Source organism: Pungitius pungitius, chromosome 3 (assembly GCF_949316345.1).
Source record: "Pungitius pungitius chromosome 3, fPunPun2.1, whole genome shotgun sequence".
Taxonomy (NCBI): domain Eukaryota; kingdom Metazoa; phylum Chordata; class Actinopteri; order Perciformes; family Gasterosteidae; genus Pungitius; species Pungitius pungitius.
Window position 1 is genome coordinate 28,359,287 of NC_084902.1, and position 26,785 is coordinate 28,386,071.

General features: G+C 52.6%; 1 protein-coding gene across 6 annotated transcripts; it reads right to left on the minus strand.

The window, feature by feature from the left end:
• Positions 1–64: 64 nt before the first annotated feature.
• On the minus strand, positions 65–26,774 carry LOC119219706 (FERM, ARHGEF and pleckstrin domain-containing protein 1-like). 6 transcript variants are annotated; one of them, XM_037475081.2, is made up of 28 exons: positions 26,259–26,773; positions 25,814–25,888; positions 22,499–22,740; positions 14,638–14,742; positions 13,864–13,906; positions 13,698–13,776; positions 12,741–12,838; positions 11,928–12,042; positions 11,043–11,190; positions 10,837–10,932; positions 10,578–10,744; positions 10,416–10,484; positions 10,267–10,342; positions 9,790–10,006; positions 5,045–5,226; positions 4,861–4,950; positions 3,702–3,835; positions 3,493–3,574; positions 3,314–3,375; positions 3,052–3,227; positions 2,640–2,968; positions 2,449–2,538; positions 2,270–2,352; positions 2,083–2,189; positions 1,453–1,613; positions 1,261–1,368; positions 969–1,120; positions 65–828 (listed from the first exon to the last, which is right to left on the minus strand). In XM_037475081.2, exons 3-28 carry the CDS (start codon positions 22,673–22,675, stop codon positions 753–755), a joined length of 3,222 nt encoding a protein of 1,073 aa, XP_037330978.2. In that variant the 5' UTR covers positions 22,676–22,740; positions 25,814–25,888; positions 26,259–26,773; the 3' UTR covers positions 65–752. The 6 variants fall into 6 exon arrangements, with proteins under 6 accessions (XP_037330978.2, XP_037331014.2, XP_037330996.2 ...); XM_037475117.2 differs by lacking the exon at positions 25,814–25,888 and having other exon boundaries at positions 2,640–2,708; positions 2,838–2,968; positions 26,259–26,769; XM_037475099.2 differs by lacking the exon at positions 25,814–25,888 and having other exon boundaries at positions 10,578–10,741; positions 26,259–26,774.
• Between the last annotated feature and the right edge of the window lie 11 nt (positions 26,775–26,785).

Genomic DNA, 26,785 nt, shown 5'->3' on the forward strand with positions numbered 1-26,785 from the left:
ACATCACATTTACATCCCAGATTTTCCATCCGTGGTTTTGTCCCTTTAAAAACTAGAGACCAGATTTCATATCAACACAATCTTTACTCATATTTATTTAGTAAAAGTACAGAAAAAAAAGTATTTGGCAGAGGGACCAGTGAAATCTCTGTTGGCGTTGGAATCAGGTTTGAAGCTATTTGTCATTTTAAACAAAGCAAAACCTACTGGAAACATGAAAAAACGCTTTTCACAGTGTATCAAAGTACTGTACAAAAAAGAAAAAGATTGATGCTTTATAATTGTGACCAAACTGGCTTCACAATGATTTAATATAATCAGGAACTCCCACGCAGTTTAAAATCCAGGTTCAGGTCTTAATTAAGCATTTTTTATACATGTTTTACTGTCCTTACAATGTCGTCGTTCAGGTTTTTCATGACGATCAAATCCTTTTTGTAAACATGATACAATGTTTGTGGGCGGATTATAAAGTGTGTGTGTGTGTGTGTGTGTGTGTGAGAACAACACTCAATGACACAGACACAAAAAGGGCAGCGAAAGGACAACCACGAGGACTTTTGTGCTGCCAGTTGGGAGGAAAAAAAAACCCATTTTGAAATCACACGCTGGACGACAGCCATCACAGAGACTAGTGGGGCGGGGCGTGCAGCGGGAGCGACGGCGTGGGGGAGGATCCGCTCTCCAGAGGCGATGGACGGGCTGCCGTGTCTACGTCCAGAGTCTTTTGTGGTGTTTGTGCAGCTTCTTCGTCAGTAGAGGTCTTTCCGGGGGCTGGACAGGGAGCGGCTGGCGGAGCAGGTGGCGCTGCGGATCACCTCCATCCACCTGGGGGACAATGAACATTACGCGGGATGTATCGCTGTCGCGCACTCTGGATGCTCCAAAGGAGGTTTTTTGAAACGTAAACCTTCTTCTCCAAAACCAGACAAATCATAAAGGGAGCAGATAGAATGACTCGGACCAACCGCTCAAAGGTGTACTCGCTCTCCGTTCTGAAGTAGTACACGTGGGATTTGAAGTGGAGCTTGAAGACGTAGTCTTTGTGGATGTTCTCGGACTCGGACGGGGCGGTGACGGAGTAGCCCAGCAGGGGAAGGCTGGCCAGAGGGTAGTCGTCCTGTGAGCAGACGAGCCCCCACCCCCCCCCCACAGTCATTGACATGTCACAGCTTCACCACCTCCACCCCTCATTAGACCCCCATCTCTCACACACACACACACACACACACACAACATGAGTGTTCATACACAGCTAACCTGGTGCGACTTGTAGAAGAAGAGGCTGAAGTTGGTGAAGACCACCCACAGCTTCTGCCAGCCGTTGCTGTTCTTGAACTTCCTCAGCAGGTTCCCCGACAGCTGGTTCTGGGACAGAGAAGACCACATCAAGTGTTTAACGCTAAGCGGTCGGGGTGCTGGAAGGAAGGTCTGGCTCCACCGGGCCGGTACCTCCACGGCGACACTGAAGTCCACCATGGACACGCTGGTGTTGCGATGCCAGCAGACGTGCACGGTGGTGTTGCCGCGGTGACCCGGGCGCTCCAGAGACGAGCGCGAGCCGCCCAGCTCCTCCTCCGACTCCACCTCGGCGCCGCAGTCCTCCGTCAGCTCTGCGGAGGTGAGACGCGCCGGGTCAGAAGAAAGAATCAGAGTTCTCCACCACGTGGTAAACGGGTACAACGGGTCAAATTATTACATCAATTCAGTTCTTCAGAATCATAAGGATCAGGTATTTATAATACCAGTTGCTGGTACTTGGAAGCCATTACTCCTACACAGTTTTTTGTTAAACATGTCGGGACTCTTTGGGAAGTAAGAGCCGACGTGGCAGACAAATCCCACGTGGGAACGTCTCCAGCTGCAACTCTGAGAGGCCCCTCTGGTTCCCACGGGCTCCCACACAGTCCTGCTACACTGATGCTTGGACAGGAAGTGGTTATTTGGGAATGATTCAAACCCTCTGAATCACTTAAAATAAACATGGTAAACATGACTGATGTGTACAAGTGTTTTGGAGTTTGTGAGTGGAGTCTCAGGCGCACATACTCCTCACATCGGTTTCACGCGCATCAAACTCACTGTTGTCAGAGAGGCCGGGGGGCAGCAGGTCAGTGCTGCTGCTCTGCTCCGACAGGTCCACGGCCATCCGGATGTCCTCCACCCACCGCTCCATCTCCGCCGCACAGCTGGACGCAGACGGGGGAGGAAGTCAGAATAACACGCCGTGTGTTACTGTGTGTGTGTGTGTGTGTGTGTGTGTGTATACCTGGCTGCCACAACCACAGACTGGCGCTGTCCAAACAAGGTGAAGGAATGAGGGACCCCCCACTCCTCCTCACTTTCTCTGATCTGCAATGACACACACACACACACACACGTCAGCGGTGTCACCTCGGCGATCCCGAACGAGGTCGGCTCGACGCGTGGAAGCGCGTCCCTACGTACCGTCATGCCGTACAGGGGCAGCTGGCCGTGGACTTTGAACTGGTTGGACGGGGTCATTCCTCGACTGGTGTACACCAAGGAATCGCTGAACTGGGGAGGGAGGAAGCAAAGGACGCCAGGTGGAGGTGAGATTCTTCTTCTTTTTTTTTTTTGCACTGATTCCCTTTGAAAAGGTGAAGAGTCTTTCGTACCAGGAAGAACATCCTCTGCTGGAGGCCCTTCCCCGAGAGCTTGCTGAGGCAACCGAGCCGAATGAATTCCTGAAACACAAACGTAGTCTGATGAACACAAGGCCAAGACGCACGCGATGCCAGAGCGCGGCAGGTCTCGGAACGACTTTCTGAAAGCGAGGCACTTGTACGAGAAGAACAAAAGGAGAAGAGTCTGACCCTCCCCGGGATGGCGAGGTTGTCGATGCCGGTCAGATCCTTCTTCAGCTCTAGAAGCTTCTGGAAGTTCTCCATCTTCATCATGGTGCCTTGCAGCTGCAGCACCATCTCGGAGATGTCCGCCAGGGCCGCTGTGGACGGACGAACGGATGGTCACGGGCAACGAAATGGAGATGGAGAGCCACGTGGGGGCGAAAGGTTCAACTCTGCGTACCTCTGCAGTCCCTGAAGTCCTCGTGGGTGGGCGGGTAGTGCTTGCAGAGCCTCTCCAGGAGGAGTTTGTAGTGCAGCAGGCGGTGGAGGGGCCTGAGGAGGAAGATGTTGAGGGGCAGGTAGCACACCCTCTGCTGCTCAAAGTCTCGGCACGCAGCCTCCGCTTTCCGACTGGACCTGGGGAGCAGGGGCGGAAAACGAGGTGAGCGATTTGAAGTCCGAGCGAGGCCTCGGCACGTTTGCGCCAGCACCAAAGAGCTGACCTGCAGACCCGCTCCAGTTCGACCAGACACTCTGAATGCTTCTGAAGATGAACCGTCAACTGCTGCAGATGCAAAAGACAGACAAGTCACGTATGAAGTAGGGGAAGAAATAGTGAGACCAACCAATAAAAATGCTGATTTGTAATCCAAACATTGGAGGTGAGGAGCTTAGTAGTTACCCTCAGACCCTGAATGTTCTTCAGGAGAATGTCACCAATCCGCTGGTAGTCTCCTTTAATGTGAGCATTGGAGCGACCCTCCCTGAGGAAGAGGAAACAGATTAACGACGCCTGCTCACCAGTAGGGGTCAGCATACAGCTACGTTTGCACCAACTTCATTCAACCCCCCTCAACCCTTCAGTTGTCTGAATGGGGGACAGGTACTGACCACTGGGCCAGCCGCTGCTCCACCTCCCTGAGGAATCCCTGGTGGAACTTGTGGACCGGGTCGTAGCTGGTGGCGATCAGGCTCCTCGAGGACTCTGGGAAGGCCTCGTCTTTCCCCGCAACCCTGTGGAAGGACTGCAGCGGGACAAACGCCGATTAGCAACGACACTGAAGAAAGGCACTACTTGGATCATCTGACATTCACGTTTTCCATGTGGGACCCAAGGTGTGTGTTTGAGGTTTCTCACGGCAATAGTTTCTGAGAGACACGTGGAGGCAGTTTGACATTTGTTTGCAGCGAGGATGACCATCAGCTGGCCCACACAACGTGACCCCCCCCCTACACCGAGGTGCCATATTCCCCTTCAGAGTAAATCTCACACGATTACAGCTACGGGCAGACAGGAGGCCGTCCGGCTGCTCCACACAGAAGGGCTCGGTGGGAGAGAGGAAGGGTGACGGCGAGAAAAAAAGAGAGGAGGGAGGGAGGGTGTAAAAAACATTTAAGAGGTTTAATGAAAAAAAGCACCAGATCATCCCACATGAAAGGGGGTGGAAACTACTGCTGGCAAGAAAAACAGCCCAGAGGGGAAATGTTATTTTTCTTATGGCGAGGTCAAAAGGTCAGCCTCTTAATAACAATGCTGCAGGTGCCTGGATCTGCGTTTTCTCCTCTCCTGCTGCTAACGGCCCCCTCATTTGTTCGCCGAGACGGCAAAAAAACACTCAGGCAGCAAAGTTGAACCACAAGAGATTAAGCTGCACTTCCATGGCGGCGTTTAAGAGGCACATGTTGCGTTTGTGCAGACGCGGCGGCTTTTTCCTCCGCGTTGACGTTAAGTGGTTTTACTGGTAAACTAAAGCGCCCGGGGGTGGGGGGTGGTGGGGCAAATAGCCCGTGTCGTCTTCGAACAACAAGCGGCGTACAAGGAGGGGGAATTATAACACGTGCGTTGCTTTCTTGTGGTGAAACAACAGAGGGAATGCCATTCAGAGAACACGCGCCGTGGGCCGAACTAAACGGACACCAAAGACGGAAATTAAAAGTTCCGCCAAAGAAACTGAGCAACTAGAGCTTTCAGAGCAACTAGAGCCCAGAAAGGAACCCGTTTGACTCGGCGTTGCAGCAGCGAGGCCTTCGAAGGGGCCGAGATCTTTACCTCGGTGATGACCTGCAGGTCTTTGAGGTAGGTCCGCTCCGTGGTCAGCAGCTCCTTGGCTATGAAGTAAGCCTTGTCTGTGGGAAACTTCTGGACACAAACACAAAGACAAAGACCCCGGTGAGTGAGCGCCCCCCCGCTGACCGAACCCGCTTCGACCCGCTCCCCCCGCCTGTGCTCCTACCTTCCTCCTGGCCTCGTCTTCGTCGTCGTGGCGGACGCAGCCGGCGTCGGTGAGCAGCGGGCTGGTGAGGGGCGACAGATGGTGCCCCTCGGGACACGGGGCCGGGACGCCGTTCACAGAGCCGTTGCCGTTAACGACCGCGCGGGGACCTCCCGCCGGAGAGTCCTCCGAACCGGGGCCTTCTGCAGGAGGACAGGAAAAGAGGAAATACGAAGGAGACAAGGGGACAGGGACAGAACAAAGGGGAAGATGAGGGAGAAGATGGTGGGAGAGGGTACAGGAAGAAGTTAAAATGCATTCCAAATGTAACGCTTCATCATTTTATTAGAGGAAAAGGAGTCTACATTCAGCTCAGAAACATCAACACATCTCCCCAATGACTGTCTCTAGACATAAAGCAAGGCGCGTGGTGACAAAAAGGATGAGAAGACGTTAAAGTGTTGCAGATGTTAGTGAGGAGGACTGGATATAACGTAGCGGTGCATTAAAACGGGTAATGCAGTCGTGCATGCCTAGTGTCAAATGAATCAACAGATTATTTTGATTTAGGGAATCACTTCGGCCCTGGTGGAAAAAAAATAAACACCGAATGGGCGTCTGGCACGATTGCAGGAGGAATCATCCGGAGACAAGAGGTCACCGCTACGTCTCACTACAGCTACAGTGACTACGGAGGCTCTCTACGCGCTACCAAGCTGCGACTGTATACTTGCCGGGTGCAACGTTTTCAAACGGTCCACCGCTACACACCATGCTGGATCATGGGTAAAAACCATGGCAACCACTGAGTGCAGATCTGTGACGGGGCGCTATGGAAGAACGGGCCACCACACAGAACAAAACAACATCTACACAACACCACACACACACACACACACGGGAGCGGAAACAGGGCACCGCGTGCACGTGCTCGACAACCAACCACTACCAACCACTACTGTACGGGCTAACTACCACAGCACAAGACACAGGAGGGGGGGGGGGGGCGCAGTACTCAAACAGGCAGGGGGGGGAGGGGGGGGTGGTCAGATCACTCGACAGAAAAAATCTGGAGTCCCTTTTTGTCGAACACACATGGTAGTTTTTTTTTATTGACACTAGTGCACACAGTTACAGTGTTATAAAAGAGAGATGAAGGGTAAAGAAATAAAAGAGCAGAACCTTGAAGAAGCCACAAGAAATAAAATCCCAGTGGGTGTTTTGTAAGGAAAATAAAAAAAAGGACAGGTGAGCAGGAGTGAGCAGAAGTGTTACAAGGGGGGGGGGGGACAAAGGAAACCAGTGAGGAACAGCGATCATCTCAAGGCCTCTTTAGGGAGGAATACAAAAGGCTTTGTGGCAGCTCGATTGGCAGCAGCGATGATGTGGCAACAAGAGCCCGCTTCCCCCCCCCCAAAAAAGAGGCCGGCCGCTCGGGGAAGAGTCGGTTAGGTCAACAGAGAGAGAACCACAGACGTGATGCTACAACGCCCGGTGTACCGACCCTTTCAAAGTAAATCTAGACAACATGGCTTCTGATTAAACCCATTGACATACAAATTACATTATGAGTACAAAATCACAATCTATCAGACTGTTACTGTTATGGACGCATCATTAACGTTTCAAAAAGCTTCAATGGAAGAGACTGCAAGTGCTATTTGGTGACAGTGAAAATGAGGACGTCCCAACTCCAGTGTTTGTGTGTGTGTGTGTGTGTCCATCTTCTAACTCTTCAATACTCAGATACACATATACGTTACAAAAAGCCTCTTGAGGATTTCTTAGTTTTTGCACTTCCATTTGCATTCAGTTTAACTTGACCTGCGTCCGTCTAACTTCGCCCTCTCGCTCTCCACTGGAACAAACACTGGAGTTGTTTTTTCGCCCTGGTGCACAGTGAGGGGCGGAAACACAAATGGTTTCTGACTATTTGAAAATGCCACAGGGTCCATTTACTTTATCGTGACGGAGCTGGAACAAAAAGAACAAGGCAAAAAAAAAAAACAAGGCATGAAAATGCTCCTCAAACATTTGAAACCATTTGGAGCCTCGTGAAAGAAACAGAGAGAAAATAAGAAAAGAACAGTGCAGAAAAGGCAGGGGCATAGCTCGCCTGGGTAGCATGCATTCAGAGTAGAGACGAGGAAGCAAACAGGTCCCACCAACGTGCCTTCAGCAAAGCAGCGCATTTCCACAGGAGGAGGCATGAGCAAGAAGCAGGAGCTCTACGAGGGGGCTACACGCGATGAGGCGCTTGTTCGATATTCCAGGGAGCGCTGAGGAGTTATCGCCGTCATAAAGGAGTCAGAAACCCACCTCGGAGTTTTCAGATATTCATTTGACTCAAGAGTCCAAACGCTTAGAGGCTCCTTGAGTTTCAAAATGTCCGCGTGCTGATTAGCAGAATACTCTGTCCGCTACGCAGCGCGTCCTTTAAGGAGACAAAGAGCATGCGTCGCAGTGAGCAGGCAGCAAATGACAGTGACTGGGATGGAGTGCCACAGCGTCGTAACAGCATCCAAAACAAGTGCGTGCGTGTATGTGTGTGTGTGTGGGGGGGGGAAACGAAAGAAGGACCAACGACCAGCCAAAAGGACAAAAACACAGAGCTTCAGTCGCCGCCGGCTACGGCAGCGTTTAACTTTATCAACTCTACAATCCGTCGTCTACGGAGAACATTCAAACCCACTGTACAACTAAAGGGGAAACGTCCCTCCGTTCAACAATCCGGCCCCGACGAGCACACACTGCTAAATAACATGTTGGGAAATCCTTCCGCGATTCACAGTTTTTAAAAGCGCCTCTATTGCACAAGACAACAAGTGAAATAATTACAAGGTGTGATTTAGAGAAAATGCTACATTAGGACAAGACACGCGATGACAACAAAACGAGAGCCGTGTCAGAGGGACGATGAGCAACAAAAGGTCCTCAGCAGCTCTCACAAGTAACGCCACAGATCCACACAGCGCAGATTTACAGAAGGCCAGCTAGTCCTAATTCATCCTAACTCAAACACATTTGAATAACATTGATAATATTAAATTATTTATGAGAGAATCAAAAAGGAAGAATTGCAGAGAGACTTAAAAACTATGGACCCTACGCAAGAAGCTCTCCCTTTGAGTCTCTCTGGATCCGTCCTCACCACTCACATCCAGCCTAAATATGCTGTTTTTAAGGTTATGGCACGTTGTAGGGAGGTTACCTGCCGCGTGCGCACTTAAGTCGACACAAACACGAGGACAGTGGGTTTTAGAAACGAGCGGCGTACAATTGAAGCGTCTAAAAGTGGGGAGGAGCTTCTATTCGTAGTTAAAAACCCAGAAAATATGCAAATTTCCAAACTTCCCAAAAATGTGTTTGTCTATATAAGGAGTATCGAAGCTGACCTCTAACAAACGGGTCCTCTTTTCATTAAAGTCAATCACTTTGCATCTCAATGCCAGAGCGACGCTCCCTTCAACAGCTGAAGACCCGCCCTCCTGTGTCTTCCTCGTTAAAGCGGTAACACCCCTCCCCGCCCTCCTCCTCTTCCTCCTCCTCCCCCCCCCCGTCGAGCCCCTCCCCCGTCCGCAGAATCCCGAAGGAGAACCGGCTGCGAGGCAGCGGGGACGAGTTCACGCCGTTCGAGTTCACCGAGTTGCCGGAGCCGGCGCCGACGGCGGCGGGGTTGCCGTACGTCAGCGGCTGGCTGTACGCGCTGCCGCTGCCCGACTCGCTGTCGCTGGAGTCGCTGCCGCTGCTGGTGGAGCCGTCGGCCATCTGCACCGTCTGGTTCAGGTTGCAGGGCTTCCCCTGGCGCCCGAACAGCCGGTGCACGGCGCTGGGCCGCGGCTGACCCGGAACCACGAGGTGCCCCGGCGCCGCGTTGCCGTTGGTCAGCGCCACCCGCCGCGGCGTCGGGGCGGACCCCGGCGCCGGGCCGCAGAGACGGGGTTCGGGCCGGCGCGCCGGGGTGGACGACAGCTGGCTGAGGATGAACGGATCGGTGTCGGAGCGGTTTCGCGCGTGGTTGTTGTTGCTGCTGCAGTGGTACGGCGTGGCGAAATGCGGCGGCGTGCGGTTCGAGGTGATCGGGGAGTAGCTGCCGTAGTGGTTGAGCGGGAGGGGCGGCGGCGGCGGCGACGGGACGAAGAGGGTTTCTCCCGCTCCCGGACGCTTACTGAAATAATGCCCGCCGTCGTCCCAGCGCGCCGCGCGCGGCACGCCGTCCGCCGCAGCCTCGCCGTGACCGAGGGAGTTGGTGCGGTGGTGGAAGCTGCCGACCACCGGGCTGGAGCACTGGCTACGCGTCCCGGCTCCTAGTGACCCGCCCTGCTTTTCCCGACCCTGAAACATCTCGTCCAGCAGCGTGCTGTGCAGCGGCAGGTGGCCGCGGAACGAGTCTCCGCCGGGCGCCATCTCGTCATCCGTTAGCTCGCGGCTGGCGTTGACGGGGTCGGACGCCGCGCACTGCTCTACGGCGCCTCCTCTACCCGGCCTGCCCTGCTGCTGCCGCTGCTGCAGCAGCCCCTGGTGATTGGTGTGGTAGAACCCGTTCACGGCCGCGAACAGACTGCCGGCGTGCCCCCCGCTGCGAACGCCACCCTTTTGATCGCGATCACAAACGCTCAAAGGCTCATCCGCTCTGCTGTCATTTGCGGCGCCGTGGCCCCTGGGAGCCCTGCTGCTCCTCGCCGCATCGCATTCACTGTCTATGTCGCTGCAGTCTATGTAAGGAATAGAAGAGCTGCTGCCTTTGTTTGCCCTGCAGGATGGACCTGGGTTGAGGAGCTGCGGGTCCGGCGAGGATCCGGCGGCGTGGTGGTGGTGGTGGTTCTGCCGGGACGGAATCGGGTCGGAGCCGGGCGGTGCTGCCCCCGCCGCGTCGCGGAGGCCGCTGGGGGCCGACCCGGCCTCCTCTGAACCGTTGCATTCGGCTCGAAGGCCCGGTCCGGCCGAGTCGAGCCGGTCCGCTGGCTGCACGGACGCGGCACTCTGCGATGAAGAAGGAGGAAGAGGAGGAGGAGGATTAAACATTAAACTGCATTCCTGACTCTGAATGGAGCAAAGAGAGCGCACACTCCCTCCCCACCGCCCCCCCCCCCCCCCCCCAGCACAAAAACAGCTTTGTGCCACGGAGAAAAGGAGACAAAGAGGCTGTGAAGAAGAATTACTGGAGGTAATATCAACCAGTGAAAACAAAAACAAGAGCCGACGGAGGAATAAAGTTCTGCTGGGTTTGAAGCGTGCTTCACCTCTTTTGGCACTTGGGATCTGAAGGACGAAGACTGCGGTGACAGGCCGCTGTGTGACAGGATCTTACTGTGCTTCCTGCAAAGAGGGAGGAGCGATGATGAGCCGGGTGCATCGCTACAGGGAAACGGATGAACAAAAGGAGCCTCACCTTTCAAATGGGAGTTTCTTGAGCTCAGAGTCTTTCACATAGTCGATGACCTGCTTCTGGGTTCGACCGCTGCGGGTGACGAAAACAGAGTAAACACAAACAAGTCGTCTTTACACACCCCCCTCCCACCCCCACCCCCCCCGCTACCGGGCCTCTCCTCACCTGAACCGGAACGAGGAGCCTCTGGTGAAGAGGATGGGTTTGGGTTTGGCCTTGGGCTCCTCAAAGAGCCTGAAGAAGGCGTGGTACTCCACACAGATCTTCCAGAAGACCTTACAGCAATCCCTGCTGGCCATGGCGAACTCCAGCGTGTCGTGGTGGGCGCTCTGCTGGAAGACGCAGAGGCAGGCGTGAGTACGGATGCACGAGGCACGAAAAGACGGAAATAGGAGCGGGGAGGAGAAAGGAGCCGTGAACCTACAGCGGGATCCGCTCTCAGCTTTATTAGGAACCGTTTGCGCTTGAAGCTGAGCTTGCGGACCTTGGACCAGTTGAAGGCGTTGATTTTTGTGTGCCCCTGAACGAAGAAGAACAACAACATGAGACAACATGGACATAACGTTCCATTTAGGGCGTGCAGCGCTCCCTCTGCCGCCATGTGCGGAACGTCTGACATCGCCGTCTCACCTGAAACACCAGCACGCCAATGTGCGCCACGGCCAGACTGAGCGCCGTTCCCTCTCGGTCCTTGGCCGGGTGCAGACGGACGCCGTACATCTCCAGCCGCCGGGCGATCTCCAGCAGCTGGTAGTCCGACTCGGCGGGGGTCTGCCCGCTGTGGGACGAGAGCGATCAGTCAATCAAACAACAACAACAACAAGCCGCTGATGGATGGCGTCGCCGCGCAGAAGTACCCGTCCGTTGCATTTTTGAGAATAGCCACGTGTTTTCCCTCCGAAAATTCAAAAATAGCTTCCCGTTTCCTGTATGAGCTGCTGAATTGGCCACTTCCTTCCTGCGCCGGGCAGGGCGGCAGATAAAGAGGGAGGGAGGGGTGAGATCAGGAAGCCACAGAGCGAGTACGCGGTGCAGAGCGTGACTAATAATCGACACGTCGGGGTCTGGGTGAAGCACCGGTTTCAGGGGGAACTTCAGGAAGCACAGCCTGAAGCAGACGAGGAGAGAGGTGTGCGTGTGTGTGTGTGTGTGTGTGGCCCCGGGGGCACCGCGAGAGTGTGGTATGTTTGCAGATATTCACCTCAGCGGGGGAGGGATTAAAAGTGTGTGTGTGTGTGTTGTGTTTAAAGAGATAATAATCTCTGCGGGTGGGAGACAGACGTATGGGCTGGGTGTAATTGTGTAATGGGTGTTTGTTAGTGCACATTTGAATAAACAGATAAACATCTCTGTGGCTGGGTGTGTGTGTGTGTGTGTGTGACCGGCAGTAAAGGCCGAGCCACCAACTGGTCAGACAGTCGCTCCGCTTGGAATTAATTTTCAAGCTTGGATGATCTATTTATGTAAACAGTGCCGTCAAGTCTGTGCACACAGCAAACGCACGCAAGGACTCACACATGCTGGCGGTGGCAATCGGTGATCTTGTCTCTGATGGCGTCCTGGTCGGGCAGGTACTTATTGTGGAGGAGATGCTGCCAGCTCTGGGTCTCATCAAAATCTCCTATTTCGGCTGATGGAGGGAGACGGAGAGGATTTCATTTTGTATTTGGAGTCAAAAGGAGGAGAGAGAAGTGAGTGGGGGAAAATATTCAATCAAGGACAAGAGGAAATTGCCACAAGCAAGAGCAGCAATCTAAGCAAATACTACAAAATAAAATCTCACACACTGTTGTTCCTGTTTCTCCTTCTTTCTATTGTCTTTGTCATTTGTCCTAACCCTGTCCTACAGTAGATCCGATGAAGCGTGCTGGTGCCTGCCTCCACCATCTGTCCCAGCAACAGCGGCGATAAACCCTGTGCCACCAGCACTGCCGGTTACCAAGGCGACAGAGTGCCGCTCGTTAGCATAGCTGAGCAGTCGCCGTCCTGCCAGAAGGATCTGGATCCATGAGAACCGCACCTTTGTCACGTACGACGCTCGATCAATAACAATGAGATAATAACAGTGAGAGCTTCACGAAGCAGCCCGGAGGATGAAAATAAAGTCTAAAAACCCTCTTTGGCTCACTAGTTTAAACTTAAAGGGGATATCTGTCGCGTACGCGTCAGCAGCACTGGTTGCATTTACAGCGTGATATTCTTTGCATGAGAGGCTCCAATCATAAAACAGGTTAGAATATCAAAGAAGAGGCTTTTGTTCCTCTGCATGCATGCATTTAAACAGGGAAGGTTTTTGGTTCTACATGTGTGTGTGTGTGTTTCACTTACACTGGATAATGTGAGAGACCATCAGAGCGGCACTCGTGTCGTTGCAGACGAGACGACCGCAGGCCAGGTCGCGTTTTATCTGCAGGGCGAACAGATACCTGGATGCGCAGAACAAGGGATGCAACACGGACAGAGAGAGAGAGCGTGGGACGGAGAAGAGGAAAAGGTTATTCGGTCAATGCACACTTCATGAAGTCGACTGTTCAAAGCAACCCCATTAACACCACGCTGCTGGCGTTCCCATTTATCAGTTTATACAACCAAACCCTGATTGAGTTTATGACCTTCTCTGTTAATCATTATACAATCGGCCGCTTCAAACATGAGCTCATTGAAACTGGATCTCACACACACACACAGGATGAGAGGCCCTGGCGCTGAATTTCCATCAAGACACAGCAGACATGGCTATATGAAGAACCCTGTAGCTGAACTGACCTCAAAACCCACATTCAGCTCAAAGACAAGAAACTCCAACCGATCCTCTTTGAATACTTCCGAGGACACAGAGAGGACCTGCTGCAAGACGTGCATCCGAGTGTGTGTGTGTGATCATTGGTGCACGGCAGCCTTTTATGTGATATCAACAATTCAACCTTTTCATCACCATCTCGCTGATGAAGCTAATGAGGCGTTGGCGAGCATAAAGTCATTTTACTAGTCAAGAACGTTGCCTAAATTTAGAGAAAAAGACTTCCTGCTTGGCTCTGGTCTCAAGCAAACACAGCTGGAGGGGGGAGGGGGGGGGGGGTGCTCAGAGCGAAGCAGAGCATCAGGGAAAATGTCTCGGGTCAAATGTGTTGCAGCGTGCCTGTAACCGCGTAGTCCTGAATGAGCTCAGACGGGCTCATCCAGACTAAACAAAACACGCTGATCATTTCAGATTACTGCAACACCAGAACATGTCATGTCCTCCACCAAAGAGGTTCAGTCCTCCGATCGCTGGAGAAGACCCACCGAGTCAGCTCCTCCAAGAGCTGCGTGTGGTCGGGAGGGAAGAACTTCACCACGAAGCGCAGGATGGTGTTTTTGGGCCCTGAAGCAGAGGGAAGAAGGGCGGTGGTCACATATTCGGATTTAAAAATCGGGAACAAATCCTCTCTTGGCTCTCGGCCTTACTTACGCCTGATCTGCTTCAGTGAGGGCTTCAGCAGGTCCAGCCACACCTACGGAGGACGGAGCACAACTTCACCATGAGCACCATACAATGGCAGCTGGTAAAAACCTAAATGTCACATTTGCAGCTGCAAGGTTTCTAGTTCCTAAACCACAGCTCCTTCCAAAGAACCTCTGGGAGATGAAGAAATAGTCCCTATTGACCGTCACAGTTTGCCAACATTGCCTGAAGTGCAGCTTGTGATGCACCTCATGCGCAGTGGAGTCTGCTTCCATGTGGGTTAATTATTACGTCTGCACAAGAGTCATCTGCTTGATCTTAAGGCTTCGTGTATTTGCACGTCCTCCCCCGTGTGCGTTTGTCCATTTCTTCAGCGTTACGTCATTTGCCCCGTCGGGCCACTTCGTAGAAGGGGGCTTTTTTTTTTTTCTTTGGTTACGCTTAAAGGCAGTAAAATGCACAGTCGAGAGCCGCTTTCCTCCAGCTAACCTCTCTTTTATTAGCGACCTTTCCACGAGGGGCCAATTCCTCTATGAGACGGGAGGAACGTCTGAGTCAAAGTTAAAACCGCTTGGATGGAGATGAAAGGGAGACGCGTGAAACAGGAAGTCCCCGTGCGTGCAGACGCTGCATGAGTCACGTGGTTATAAACCAGACGGCAAACACGAGAACGCCTCTTTTGAAAGCTCCCCTTCAGGTTGTGAAGCCTTTTTCTGATTTGTGTGCACTAAAAAAAAAAAAAGGAGTAAAACATGACATGAATGCAAGCGCGTCTCTCACCGTCATCTTGCGCTGGTCCTGGTACTCCAGTCCAAAGTAGTCTCCCTCGGCCAGGTTGAGATGGACACACACCTGGTCAAACAGCACCTTGCCAGGGGAACGTTGCTGCAGGAGAATAACAGAGGTGGGAAGTGAGAAGGCAGAAGGAGAGAGACATAAACCGCCCCCCCCCGCCGTCGTCGTCGTCTCTAACGAGCTGCTCCTCTCTCAACCAGCCGCTGACCTTTGACCCCGAGGTGAGGTCAGTGCCTCGGGGTTTCGTTTCTAATGAAAAGCACCCGATGCTGGAGACTCGGGGCGCCGACGGGTGATCGCCTCGCACCGAGCCAAAATAGACGGACGTGGAAGCAAACCCCAAATTAGCCCAGAATAATTTCCCCTGAGGCAGTTTGAGTTAAATGGGCGCACCCTGAAGAGCTCCAGCGTATTATTACACACGCAGTCAGTCTGATGAGGCTCTTGGCAAGAGAGTGTGTGTCAAACTGCTATAATCATACGAGATGCACTTTTACTCAACATACATTTTACTAATAAAGAAAACCAGGAAGACCAGTAGAAAGACGGACTACGGGGTTTAAAATACGTTTGTTTTAGTTTTTAAAGTATGTGCTGGAATGGAGACGCAGGAGAAAAATGAGGAGGAGAGGAATCAGAGCAGCGAAGGCCAAGGTGTTTGCCAAGTCTGTTGCCATCTGGCTACCGCGTGTGTGTCCATCTGTCTGTGTGGTCAGCCTGTCCGTAGGGACACACACACACACACACACACACACACACACACACACAGGCCTCCAGTAGCCACATTGCGCGTTAAAAACACACCGTCACAAAGTCCAGTTCTTCTGGCGTCAGACGCAGGTCGCAGAGTGACTCGCGTCCCCCACGTGCCCCGATGGAGGGACGCAACAGATGCCCCTGAGCGGAGCTCAGGGATCCCTGGAGTGTGGGCAGGGTCCAGAGGGGGTAATCTTGGTTTAAAAGGAGGTTAAGAGGAGCTTGTTTCTCTGTATTGTAAAACTTCTTTAGCGTTCATCTGCTTTGTGTTTTCGTTGAATGAAATCTCCTTAATGAACTTCCTGGTTTCCTGCAAAACAATTGTCTTGGTTTTAATAGAAATCCCAACGCTGCCCAGAAGACTCAATACTGAAAACATTTGAAAAACCTGCAGCGGGTCAAACAGGATGGCCTCGATAAGCCCGAGGAAGGTCTCCTGGCTTGTTTTTTGCGGCGAAAGCAATTTCCTGCCGAGCTCAGCAAACCGTCCTCCGATGACCGCGGGACGGCCGTCGGGGAGTTAATCCACATCACCCTCAAGACACGCAGGACGGAATGTCTTTGAGGAAACGCCGGGGGGGGGGGGGGGGGTCTTGACCCATCACTCCCAGTGAAAATAAACACACGACGCGTCTGGACAGCATCCAGTCGGAATCTGAGCAGACCTGCCCTTCGCTTTTTGTCTTTTCACTTGCAGGTATCACGCTAAACGCTGTGTCTTGAATGGTCAAGATCAAAAAGGGATGTCATTTATTTCTGGAAAATGGGGGGAAAAATCTGAAGCAGGCGGCACTTTTTGCAACAAAAGCCTGTCGAAGTCAGATTTCCGGTTCCGTCCTTGAAGGCCGGGTCCAGTTCCACACAGCTGTCCTCTTTGGGCCTCACGCCGACACGGCGCTCGTCTCTGGGGATAATTAGAGGGCGAGCAGGTCTCGCAGTGAGCCTCAGCCACCGACGGGTCATCGGGGGGGGGGGGGGGGGGGCAAATGGACCCGGGCCCGCGAAAACACGCCAGCCACGTCACTGTCACGTTTGTCGCCCAGTGACGTGTTGTTATTCTTCAGCAAAGTGAGAGTGACGGAGGCTCCGGCTGCTTCCTCTGATTGGCTCTCATCAAGTGACTCAGGCCCTTCTCTACGCTCAAATTATAGCTGTGCCCCTGAAACAACGTGCCCGTTGGGGGAGGCTCCGTGTCACAACCGAGGATAAAAATACCGATTCCAGTCAGCCTGCGCGTTGACTGTGGTGACACCCACGCGGCGGGTATTTCTAGTTTGTGCCTCTGACAACGAGTAAGGCTGGAAAAAAAAGAAGAAGCCCAGCTTCACCCTGACGGCGTCGGTCTGAACTTTCTCGGGGCGTCTCTTGCTTCCTTGTGAGGCGTCCGGACTCCACTTGACCACCGCCAGCAGGACGCCAGCAGGACGCCGACTCATCCGACGGGTCTCTCTCAGACTCCCGTCTTCCTCTTCAACCCCCGAGGCCTCGGGGGGGGATGGCGCCCGGCTCAGCTGGGGTGTCGTGTATCAAAGTGATTGCTGTGTACTATCCAATCGGCTTTGGCCCCTTGAGGCCCATAGCTGAGAAAACCTTGCTATATTTCACTTCACTTTCTCTGTGGCCATTGTGTTACAGATGAAGAGCTAATGAAAACGCATCAATTACAGCAAGAGGCCTCCATCTAGCAGTTGGTAAAACAGTCACACCAGCAGTCGGTTTCATTAAACTAAAGTACGACCCACATCTCGTGTTCTCTCCAAACACACCCGTTTCCCATTGGAAAGCAGACGTGTTTTACCTATTCATTGTTGGGTTTATCTTACAATATTTTCCTTTACACTCCCTTTCCTTCTTGCCGTGCAAACCTCGGCCAAGTCAAATATTCCCACCATCTGCCGCGGTGTGCGGAGGGTTTACAGAGTGCAAATGACCGATGAAGTCAAAGAAAAATGGGCCCGAACGCCATTTGCAGCCTTCTCACTTTGGTGGATGTGGCTCAGTCGGCAGAATTGAAGTTTCAAATAGTTTCCCGGAATTTTTAAAACGAAAATATCTCACTGCCCCAGGAGAATTGACACAAGACATGCATGAGATGAAAGAACATGGCGTCACATGAGGGGATGTTTGAAAGGTGCTTCTCTGCTGTCCTGCACTGATGTCAACATGGATGCAAACCAGATGGCTGAGACTGACGATAGGAACCCCCCCCTCCCCTCCCCCAGGGGGGAAAGGCAGGAACAAAAGCACCTCAAAGCGGTTCAGTCCCTCGCTATGAGTGCCAGCGGGGGGGGGCGGGGGGGGGGGGGGAGACGACTCTCGCTTTGAGGTACTACTTTTAAATTCTTGTTTTTAGTATACACAACTCAGCAGCAACCTTTCATAACGTCAAGGTTACGTGGCAAAGAGGAGCTGCCGCCGCTGCCGCTGACCTGCCGGCCGGCCGGTGCGCGAAGGCCCCCCCCCCCCCCCGAGAGGACACAGCTGGAGCCGCGGCAACAGGAGGTTCAAGTCCCGTCTTTTCTTTCACACGAGCCTTCCCTCGAGGAGCAGAAGATAATGAGCCTCTGCAACGTTTAACGGCCTGTGCACATATTCTAAAAGAAAGGAGCCAAGGAGTCCATAAAAGGCGGTTTAGTGGTGTGGTGTTAAAGTCGTCGTCAGGGCGCCAGTTGTTCAGCTTTGGAATCGATGCTGCGGCTTTATTTGACGCAGAGAAGACGAATCACAAAGATCCCCCGCTGCTGATTACCGTCCCGACTGAGTCAGAGTTTTCCTTAAAGCCTGTTGCCATTGAGGGGGGAATTCGGAGGAATTTAGCACAGGAGCAGCCTTTTACGGCTATCGTTTAATGGGATCCTTACGCAGTACGTGCAAAAACACTTTGCACCCTCGAACAGTTCAACTTGTTCAACATACCAGTGAGCAGCGGGGCAGCTGGGAGACGCTGCCCGTGTCCACCAATCACAGCCTCTCGCTCGGATTAGGTTAAACGGCTTAACCCACTGGCAAGACGTCAGAGCCAGCTCCTCCTCGCAAGCAGAAGGAAGAGGCCTCTGGGGTCTCACACACACACACACACACACACACACACACACACACACACACACCTAACCGGACTGTTGAATAAACAGAGTGATGGCAAAATACCTGCTGGTATTGTCATCCAGGCACTGTGGGAAATCAAACTGGCAGCTCCTCTGATGGGGGAAGAAGTAAAAAGCCTACAGGCTACAATGAAGACAACCGTGAGTGTGTGTGTGTGTGTGTGTGTGTGTGTGTCCTCGCAGCCCGCTTGAGTCAGACAATCAAATCGAGCAGCAGATGGTAACACATGCGCGTTGTTGTGCTGTTAAGAAAAGCACTTGGGGCCTGGTGCAGGATGGCGGTGGGTTCTTTGCTGTAATGGGATGGCAGAGATCTCTGCAGCGGGGTGGCTTTGTTCCCTCGGAGCCGCTGGAGGGGACACCCTACTACAGTGGAACCCATCACAGCCTCTCCTGTCCACGAGGCATCATGGGATTTGCAGAAAAACCCAACAACAACTACTCAACAGCGGCATAAGTGCTGTGAAGGAGTCGTCCTGAGAGCTTTAGGTCCCTCGGCCCCGTTTAACCTCTCAGCAGAGGGCCGCCCATTAAAGCCAAGGCACAGACGCTCAAGCCCAGCGGGTGTTTTTGTCCGTGCACGTGTTGCAGAAACTGATGATTTACGATGTCTGGATGCACAATTAAGTAATCAACTAGGGTGTGTGTGTGTGGTTATGGAAGAACCCTGACAAGTAAGGAATATAAGGAAGGAAGGAACATCTTCAGTGTGGTGGAAACTAAGCACCTCGGCGACATAAAAAGCGTGTCGAACACACGTCTCCATGAACCTCTCCAGCATCTCCACTTCAAATGAAAGGTTCCCAAACAGCGTCCACTCAACCCGGGCGCCCAGCAGAGCGGGGACAACGGGACGCAGCACTGGACGTTCCCCACCAGGACAAGGCCGCTCCAAAACCTCACATTGGAGGCTGCATTCCTCGGCCAGTTTCTCAGGGAAACAAGCGGCCATGGGAGACTCAGCGGGGGGGGCGGCCCATTGAATTCCACTGAGGCTGCTGGAAAACATCCAAAAACGGAGACGAGGAACACTTTGCCTATTGAAAGAGAGCCCAGAGCGGCATGACACACACTCGGCTCAATGCGATGTCACCGCCCCGTTACGTGAAGTTATAGTTCTGGGTCCTCAGAGAAACACAGAAGCTACATGTCCACCCAGGACACACCGGCTACGGCTTTGATCAACCACGAGGCGGCCGTGTTAACAAATCAAAGTGAAGGAAACAATCACTGCCCCCCCCCGGCTGTGAGAAGTGAACCACAGAGCACCAGCGACCCTTGCCCTCACAAACCCACCTGGACGGGAGGCGATTCCCCCGAGAGGGGCCCGGCTCCTCGCTTATTCACTGCGATTCCCCCTCCCAGCGCATTCTCCAACAGTGAGCGGAACAGCACGTCTCTCATCAGTCCCTCGGCGGCCCCCCCCCCCCCCACCCCGACTCCCTCGATTTATTTCCTGTCCCCGTCCTGCTCCCCTTCAGGGACGATCTCTCCGTAATTGTTTCCCCCAATCGGCGACGGGTCTCCGCTCACGGGGTCACGCCTCGTTCCTTCGGGGGTTCGGAAGGCCGGGCTTTGATCTCAGCACGTTGGGCCCCCCAGGTGCAGGGGACGGGTTCCCATGCCGACCATTGAATTCACACGGGGCCTGCTTGGAGCCCATGAAGAACCATGCGCGGCGTGAAACGGGAGCTACAAGGCGGCCTGGTGGGTGAACCTGATCAGAACGTTCAGGGAGGTTTTGAGGGCCTTCAAATAGAACCGTAGGCTCATGATGTTTTAAATGGTCCGTGACCTGCTTCACTGCTGAAGGGGGAGGAATCTCACATTGAATGATTAAAAACACAATACATTATTCAGTCGTGTGCATTTCCCACGACCATCAATGAAGAACTCGTGAGGGGGGGAGGAAATTACATCCTCTAATCAAATATTTATTTTAATCGGACTGGAATCAAGAGTCGTACACATGTCCACTCAGACCCATAAACGCACGTAACACAGTTTAATGTGGCCCCTGTGGGACCATATAAACAGCATCATTATTAGGTCTAGTGTGTTGGAGGATCTGGAGACGGGAATAAGAGGAGCTACACGATGTGTCGTAGGATCACGAGGTTTGGGCCTCACCCTGAAATAACTACATTTCACTTTCCTTCAACGTCACAGTGGCTCCACCAAACCACACCCAAACCACCGCAATCCCACGTGGCCCGAGTCTCTTTTCTCTCTCCAGAGTAACCATAAAGGGGGGCGGGGGGGGATAACTGGATTTCAGCAGATTTCAACATGCTTCAGGGCCAAATACTGCAGTGGAGGACACACCGACATCTCTAGATGTAATGTGTGCGCATTCCAGTCCACTCAAAATTAAACTTAAAAACAGTCTGGTGTTTGAATTCATTTCCTGTGTGTTTATTAGGGCCAAATAAATGCACAGGGGGAGAGGGGGGGGGGGGCAGCTAACCCATAAATGGGCAGAGGGCTCTTTCTTAAAGCATTTCAGCAACATGATGGATACTCATGCAGTCTGAAACCAACGCACGCCTATCGCTCCACGTGCAGCATTTCCCCACATAGAGGACCACACAAAGGCCCATCCATTCAGACGTCAACTGCTGTGTGAGTGTGAGTGTGTGTGTGTGTGTGTGTGTGTGTGTGTGTGCATAATGTGGCCGGGGACTTGTGGCTCATTTATCGGACGCCTCTCGGGACTCGTAGTCCATCAAATGATGTCGTGTCTATAAAGCGGGTCTGTCATCCCAATCCTCATAACACCCCCCCCCCCCCCCCCTCAGGAGTCCTGCACCTAAAGCAACACAAACCCACTCGGAGCAGGCGCACGTCCCGAACGCACACAAACACGCACACAAACACAAACACAAAGCCCCGCGCAACCTCTCCGGCTCGCCCACGGTCCGGATCTGGAGCCGCTGATGGGAAAGTGTTCACGTGTGCATATGTCTCTGCAGGGGTTACGGTCGAGTCAGCATGCAGGAGAAGGAGAATAGGAACCCTGCTACTCACGAAAAAGGTATATATTATAAATTAATTTAACTCATTCCTGGTTCCTATTGACCATGTTTTATTCGTTTTATCCAGCACACAAACCAAAATGGTTTCCTTTGGAAAGAACTCTCAGTCCGTGAGTGCTTTGACCTGGTGATAAACTGCAGGAAGTGTTACTTACCAGCGTAAATAATGCAACATGTCTGCCTGACGTTTAAATAAACACTCCGGCTAAAACACTAGCATGAAATGAAACCTCCAAAAAGGACCACAAAGAGAATCAGCAGTTCACATGTGTGCACAGCGCACAGTGAAAGCAAAAAGACGCATCCGAGACCACAAGAAAGACTGGAGAAAAATGCTCTGAGAGCGGTTTCACTGATACGGAGTTTCATCAAAGCAGGAGAAGCCAACAGAAAGCCAATGAGTAACATACATTGTCCATTATTCACACACACACACACACACACACACACACACACACACACACACACACACACACACACACACACACCACCTTCAATTATTCACCAGGTGAGAGTGAGCGAAGATGTTGAGAACACACTCCTCTACCGCAGCACATCAATAATGAAGCCACCAAACGTGTGTGTGTGTGTGTGTGTGTGTGTGTGTGTGTGTGCCATTAATGCAATGTGTGCCAATGTCCTGTCAGGGTGTTTTATTCATGCTCTGTGTACTCAAAACATTGCACATCCGATACCAGCGCTTTAGGAAGAGGAAAAACTCGGCCAATCCGCCCCGCTGACGTGTAAGTGAATAAAATGATTATTGTCACATGAAAACAGGTCAAGCAGGAAAATTAAATAAATCTCAAAACTGTCCACAGCGGCGCTGACACGCTAGCAACCTGGCGTGTTTGGACAGGAAGCCAGTTAATATTGCCACTTCCTGTGGGAGACCAGGCTAAAAGGTGAATGGAGACAAGAAGCACCCTTCTAGTCATTGTGTGGACTCACCGATATCTGGAAGACTTCCTGCGTGTCGTCCAGCATCTGCACGCGGATGGAGACCTGTCGCCCGGCGGGCGGGCCGGGGGGGGGACGCAGGCCCGGCTCCAGGGTGGAGACCCCGAAGCTGTCGGGGGCGCCCAGCCTGTGTCCGGCTGTGGACGGCCTGCCGGCTGGTTCCACCATGGCGGCACGACGAGAGGGGGGGGGGGAGGGGGGGGTTCCCGAGCTGCAGGCACCTCCGTTCACGTCTGGAGCACAAAGGAAGAGTTTTTTTAAATTAAAATACGGAATGAGGGGCACTTTGTGTCTTTCTACAGGCTTCAAAGCCAGAAAGCCCAGTAATTGGCTCACTTTGTTATTTGGGGGGGGTTCTTTGGGCTCTGAAACGTTCATAGACGGGCAGTTTTCGGCCAAAATAATGGTCCATTTCCCCCTCACATCCTTCTCCGTGGACCTTCACTCCAATTGGTCCGTCGAAATTGGTCTCGCACAATAGAAAACCACCAGACACGAGGTGACGAAATGGGTGCACAAACAACAGCAACGCTGAACACCGAGTCAGGCCGATGCACGGGACGCCTCAAACTGCAGCCCCCCCCCCCCCCCCTTCCTCCCTCCCGAACCCAACACTGAGCTCTCTGTGAGACAAGTTCAGGCTTGAACGGAAGCTTCACAAGTCGGGGAGATGAGATACAGTCTGAGGACACACAAAGACGCTCAACCCCCCCCCACCCCCACCCCCACCCCCTCGCTCTCGCTCTATTCACACACGCAAACTTTGCAGCTCCCCCCCCCCGCCTCCATCCCACACATGATAAACCTCGACCTCAGACAACAAATACGCTCTCAGACGGAGGGCTGACATCACAGCGGAGGAATGTTTGCGGACGGGCAAAGCAGGCGTGAGGGCCTCGACGGCCCCTTTTTGTCTCCCCCAAGGTGAGGTCGTCCTCGCCCAGGGCGCCAATACTCGCCAATAGATCAATACGCCTTTAGGCACCTATCGGGCATTATGATGATTAAAGGCTGGGGCGCGCGTTTCAATTCGTGGTTGTCAAAGGCTTTCACTTCACCGCCACACGTTTTTTCGTTAAAGACGAACTAGAGAGTGACGTCTTTTTTTAATTGATTTTATCAGAGACATGAACAGGTGAACAGGCAGCAAGGCGCTCTTGCGTCCTTGCGTTTCTCTGAAAACGCAGGAGCATGAACTAAGCTCAACTCCATCCGTCTGTGACTGCGTGAGCCGTGGTCAACCGAGCCTTTGGGGGATTTTAGACTTGGTTTATAAGGAAATGGAAGTTTGTTCATCTGGAGGCCATTATCTTATTGATTGGGAGGATAAGCAGCAGATGAACTGATAATTGTGTCGGACTCCCTACAGCAGAACCCGTACGTGGTGGTCGTCCAAAAGGAAGAGGCCCCCGGACATGGCCCACAGCCAGCGGAGCTGCTCCGCGGGCCGACCTCTGACCTCAGCGAAAGCGGACTTCTCCTTCCACCTCAAATCACTCCATTCCAATTTTCTGATGCAACGCGTGCGCAATAATGGGGATTTGCAAAGAGACCCCCCCCATCTGTTCCTTCACGCCTCGTCGAGCTTTTAATACCAAGACGTGAGAACTGAATCTTTCCCAGAATGCAGAAGGCCAATCTTCCACTAATCCCTCCACCTGCGACACGCAACCGAGCACCTCCCTCCACCGCGCTGACAAAGGCTGCAACTGGAAACCGGTCAGGGGAGTGACTCGACAATAAAAATAAAAAAAGAAGGACCTGTAAAGTTACTCATTACACCTGTGGGAAACACTCCTTTGTTCAAACACCCCCCCCCCCGGCCTTGTTCGTATGAAGTTGGAAAGTCACCTGCACGTCTTCTAGAGTCCGCTCAAGGCCTTATGAGAGCCTCTAAGCTGAGCTTCGGGGGGGGGGGGGGGGGGGGGATGGATGGAAGAGCTTGAGGAGTTCATTTATCTCCGTTTCACAGCTGACGCGGGGCAACAGGGAAGCAGAAGTTTCATTGGGGGGGGGGGGGGGGGGGTTAGCGTGGGCTTTGGCTCGGGAGGGAATACTCGGGGAGCGAGCTGGTCACACAGGCACAAAGGAAGCCACTGTGGGAGCTTCCAGCGGGGCTTTAAAAGCTCGGGGAGGGGGGGGGGGGGGAGGCCTTTGAACTGGTCTGGGCGGAAAGTTCTCCAAGAGTGGGCGGGAGGGAAGCCAGGCTTTGTGAATCGGATGCGAGTGTGTGTGTGTGTGTGTGTAAAAACACAGAGAAAGCTTCACCTTTCATATCTGCTGTTGGTTGTGTCGACTGTGCGGCCGGTGAAAACGAACCGTTGCGTCGTTTGAATACTCTCACGGCGGTTGTGTAATAGGAAACATTTTTTCAGCTTTGACAGGCCTGACAATCAACCCATTGATAAACAGGTTTTCATAGCAACTTGAGATAAAGCTGCAGAATTGAAAATGTTAATATCTAAAAAAAGGCCAATAAAACTTTCAGCTCCAATCAAGAGTTTTGGACCAAAAAATAATCTGCAGGAATATATGGAATGTCTATTAGAAAATAAGAAGACACGGTCAGGTGACTAGCCCTGAACATCTGTTAGCACTTGAACACGGTGCTGCATACTCTGAGGAGTTGCATTCGGTATATTTAGCGCATACTGGAAAATGTTTGAGTAAACAATGTCAGGAATATATTTCAATGCTCAGAGAAGAAAAACATTATCAGGAGCTGAAATCACAGCTATGAGCAATACAAAAACAATGCAACCTTCAATAAACAGCTGCCAACGGAGTCGCCTCAAACAGACAAATCACGACGTGCGGCGCAAACTACACCCTGGAGAGCACAGGTGAGGGTGAGATCAGGGCCACACGAAGTGACACAGCCATTAAGCTGCTACTCCCAATGTGACTGTGTGTGTGTGTGTGTGTGTGTGTGTGACACACAGAGAGATCACAACACCAGTTCTCCTGGCCTTACGGTGTGATATTGATCGTAAAAGTGAATTGGCAACAGGGCAGAGCGACCATCAGGACAAAGCGGATCCCGGGTGCCGCCTCCCCGCTGACCCCTGTGCTCTGAACTCTCGCCAAATGGGGGGGGGGGGGGGGGGAGGAGAGACAAAACAAAAGAGTCCTTGCATGCATTCTGCAGTGGAATAAAACAAGCTCACCCCTACTATGAATAAATGTATATATATAATGCATGCACATCAGAGTGCAGTTGGCACAGAGAGCAGGCTCCCGGATGTAGGTTAGCAGAGTAATCCTTAAGGCCACAGTGAAGAAGTCAGTAGACCGAAGCACACTCACACGGTTGCTGTGATGTTGATATTAATGGGCACGTGACGACAACGACAAGCCCGTTGTAAGGTCTGCAGGGAATGACTGAGGAGAGAATTACATGAACATAGATATGAAGCACTCAAAGCACACGTCAGATAATGTGTAAATATATTATCTTTGCGTGACGTGTAAAGCACTTATTGGAGATCCTTGTCTGTAATTAAGCTTACTGGGGGGGGGGGGGGGGGAAGAGACTGCTGGACCTCCTAAAGCTCAGCCGATTAGGAAAAGGAGCAAGCTGCAATGGAAGCGAGTTTATACTTCAAACATCGGGCTCATCAAACATCACGCTCTGTTGCCTAAAAAAAACTGTTGCAACAAATGTGGCTCAATGCAACCAACGGGACCTGCACGAGGAAACTAACTGTGTCCCCTCGCTACATAACGCGGAGCAGCGCGATGGTTTCCTCACCCCCTCTTTCCTCCCGATCCGCAGACTGTCCGTCAGCGGGAGCTTCTTCCTGCTCCTTCTTCTTCTTCTTCTTCTTTTAATTCCCCGACGCGCTCGGTAAATCCCGCTCGGGGCTCCCGGTGAATCCGCTCTGTGCGCCGCTCCCTCTCAGGTGGGACGTGGTTTCCGTGGGGTGGCCATCGAAGCGAATGTGGGAAAACCCGGGGCTGCGTGGAGCTGGGTTTTTTTCTTCTTCTTTCCACTGGAACAATAAAGAGCTATCGTGCTCTCAGCAGGAAGGGAAAACGAGCAGGGCGGGAGAACAGCGCCCCCGCGCGGGGGTCCGGGGGAGAAGAGGAGTTGCGCTTAAAATTCTCAGATAAATCTGGACTTTCAGTTTTATCTTGCAAGATGGGTGGTTTTGGTGAGAGAGTGGGTTTCTTTTGGTATTTTGCACCATACCAAGCTACATCATACTGGTCAGCAACAAGCAGAATTATGTATGCATCTACTAAAGCTCTGTCAACACTAAGCTTTTGAGGTGATTA

Bases quoted from the DNA above. Each gene is read 5' to 3' on its own strand.
- LOC119219706 (XM_037475073.2), bottom strand. From the start codon at position 22,675: ATGGTGGAACCAGCCGGCAGGCCGTCCACAGCCGGACACAGGCTGGGC. The intron at 10,007-10,266 runs GTGAAGCACGCT...TCTTCATCGCAG, and splicing joins GATCCCAAGTGCCAAAAGAG to AGTGCCGCGTCCGTGCAGCC. The intron at 829-968 runs GTTGGTCCGAGT...ATTGTCCCCCAG, and splicing joins AGCGAGTACACCTTTGAGCG to GTGGATGGAGGTGATCCGCA.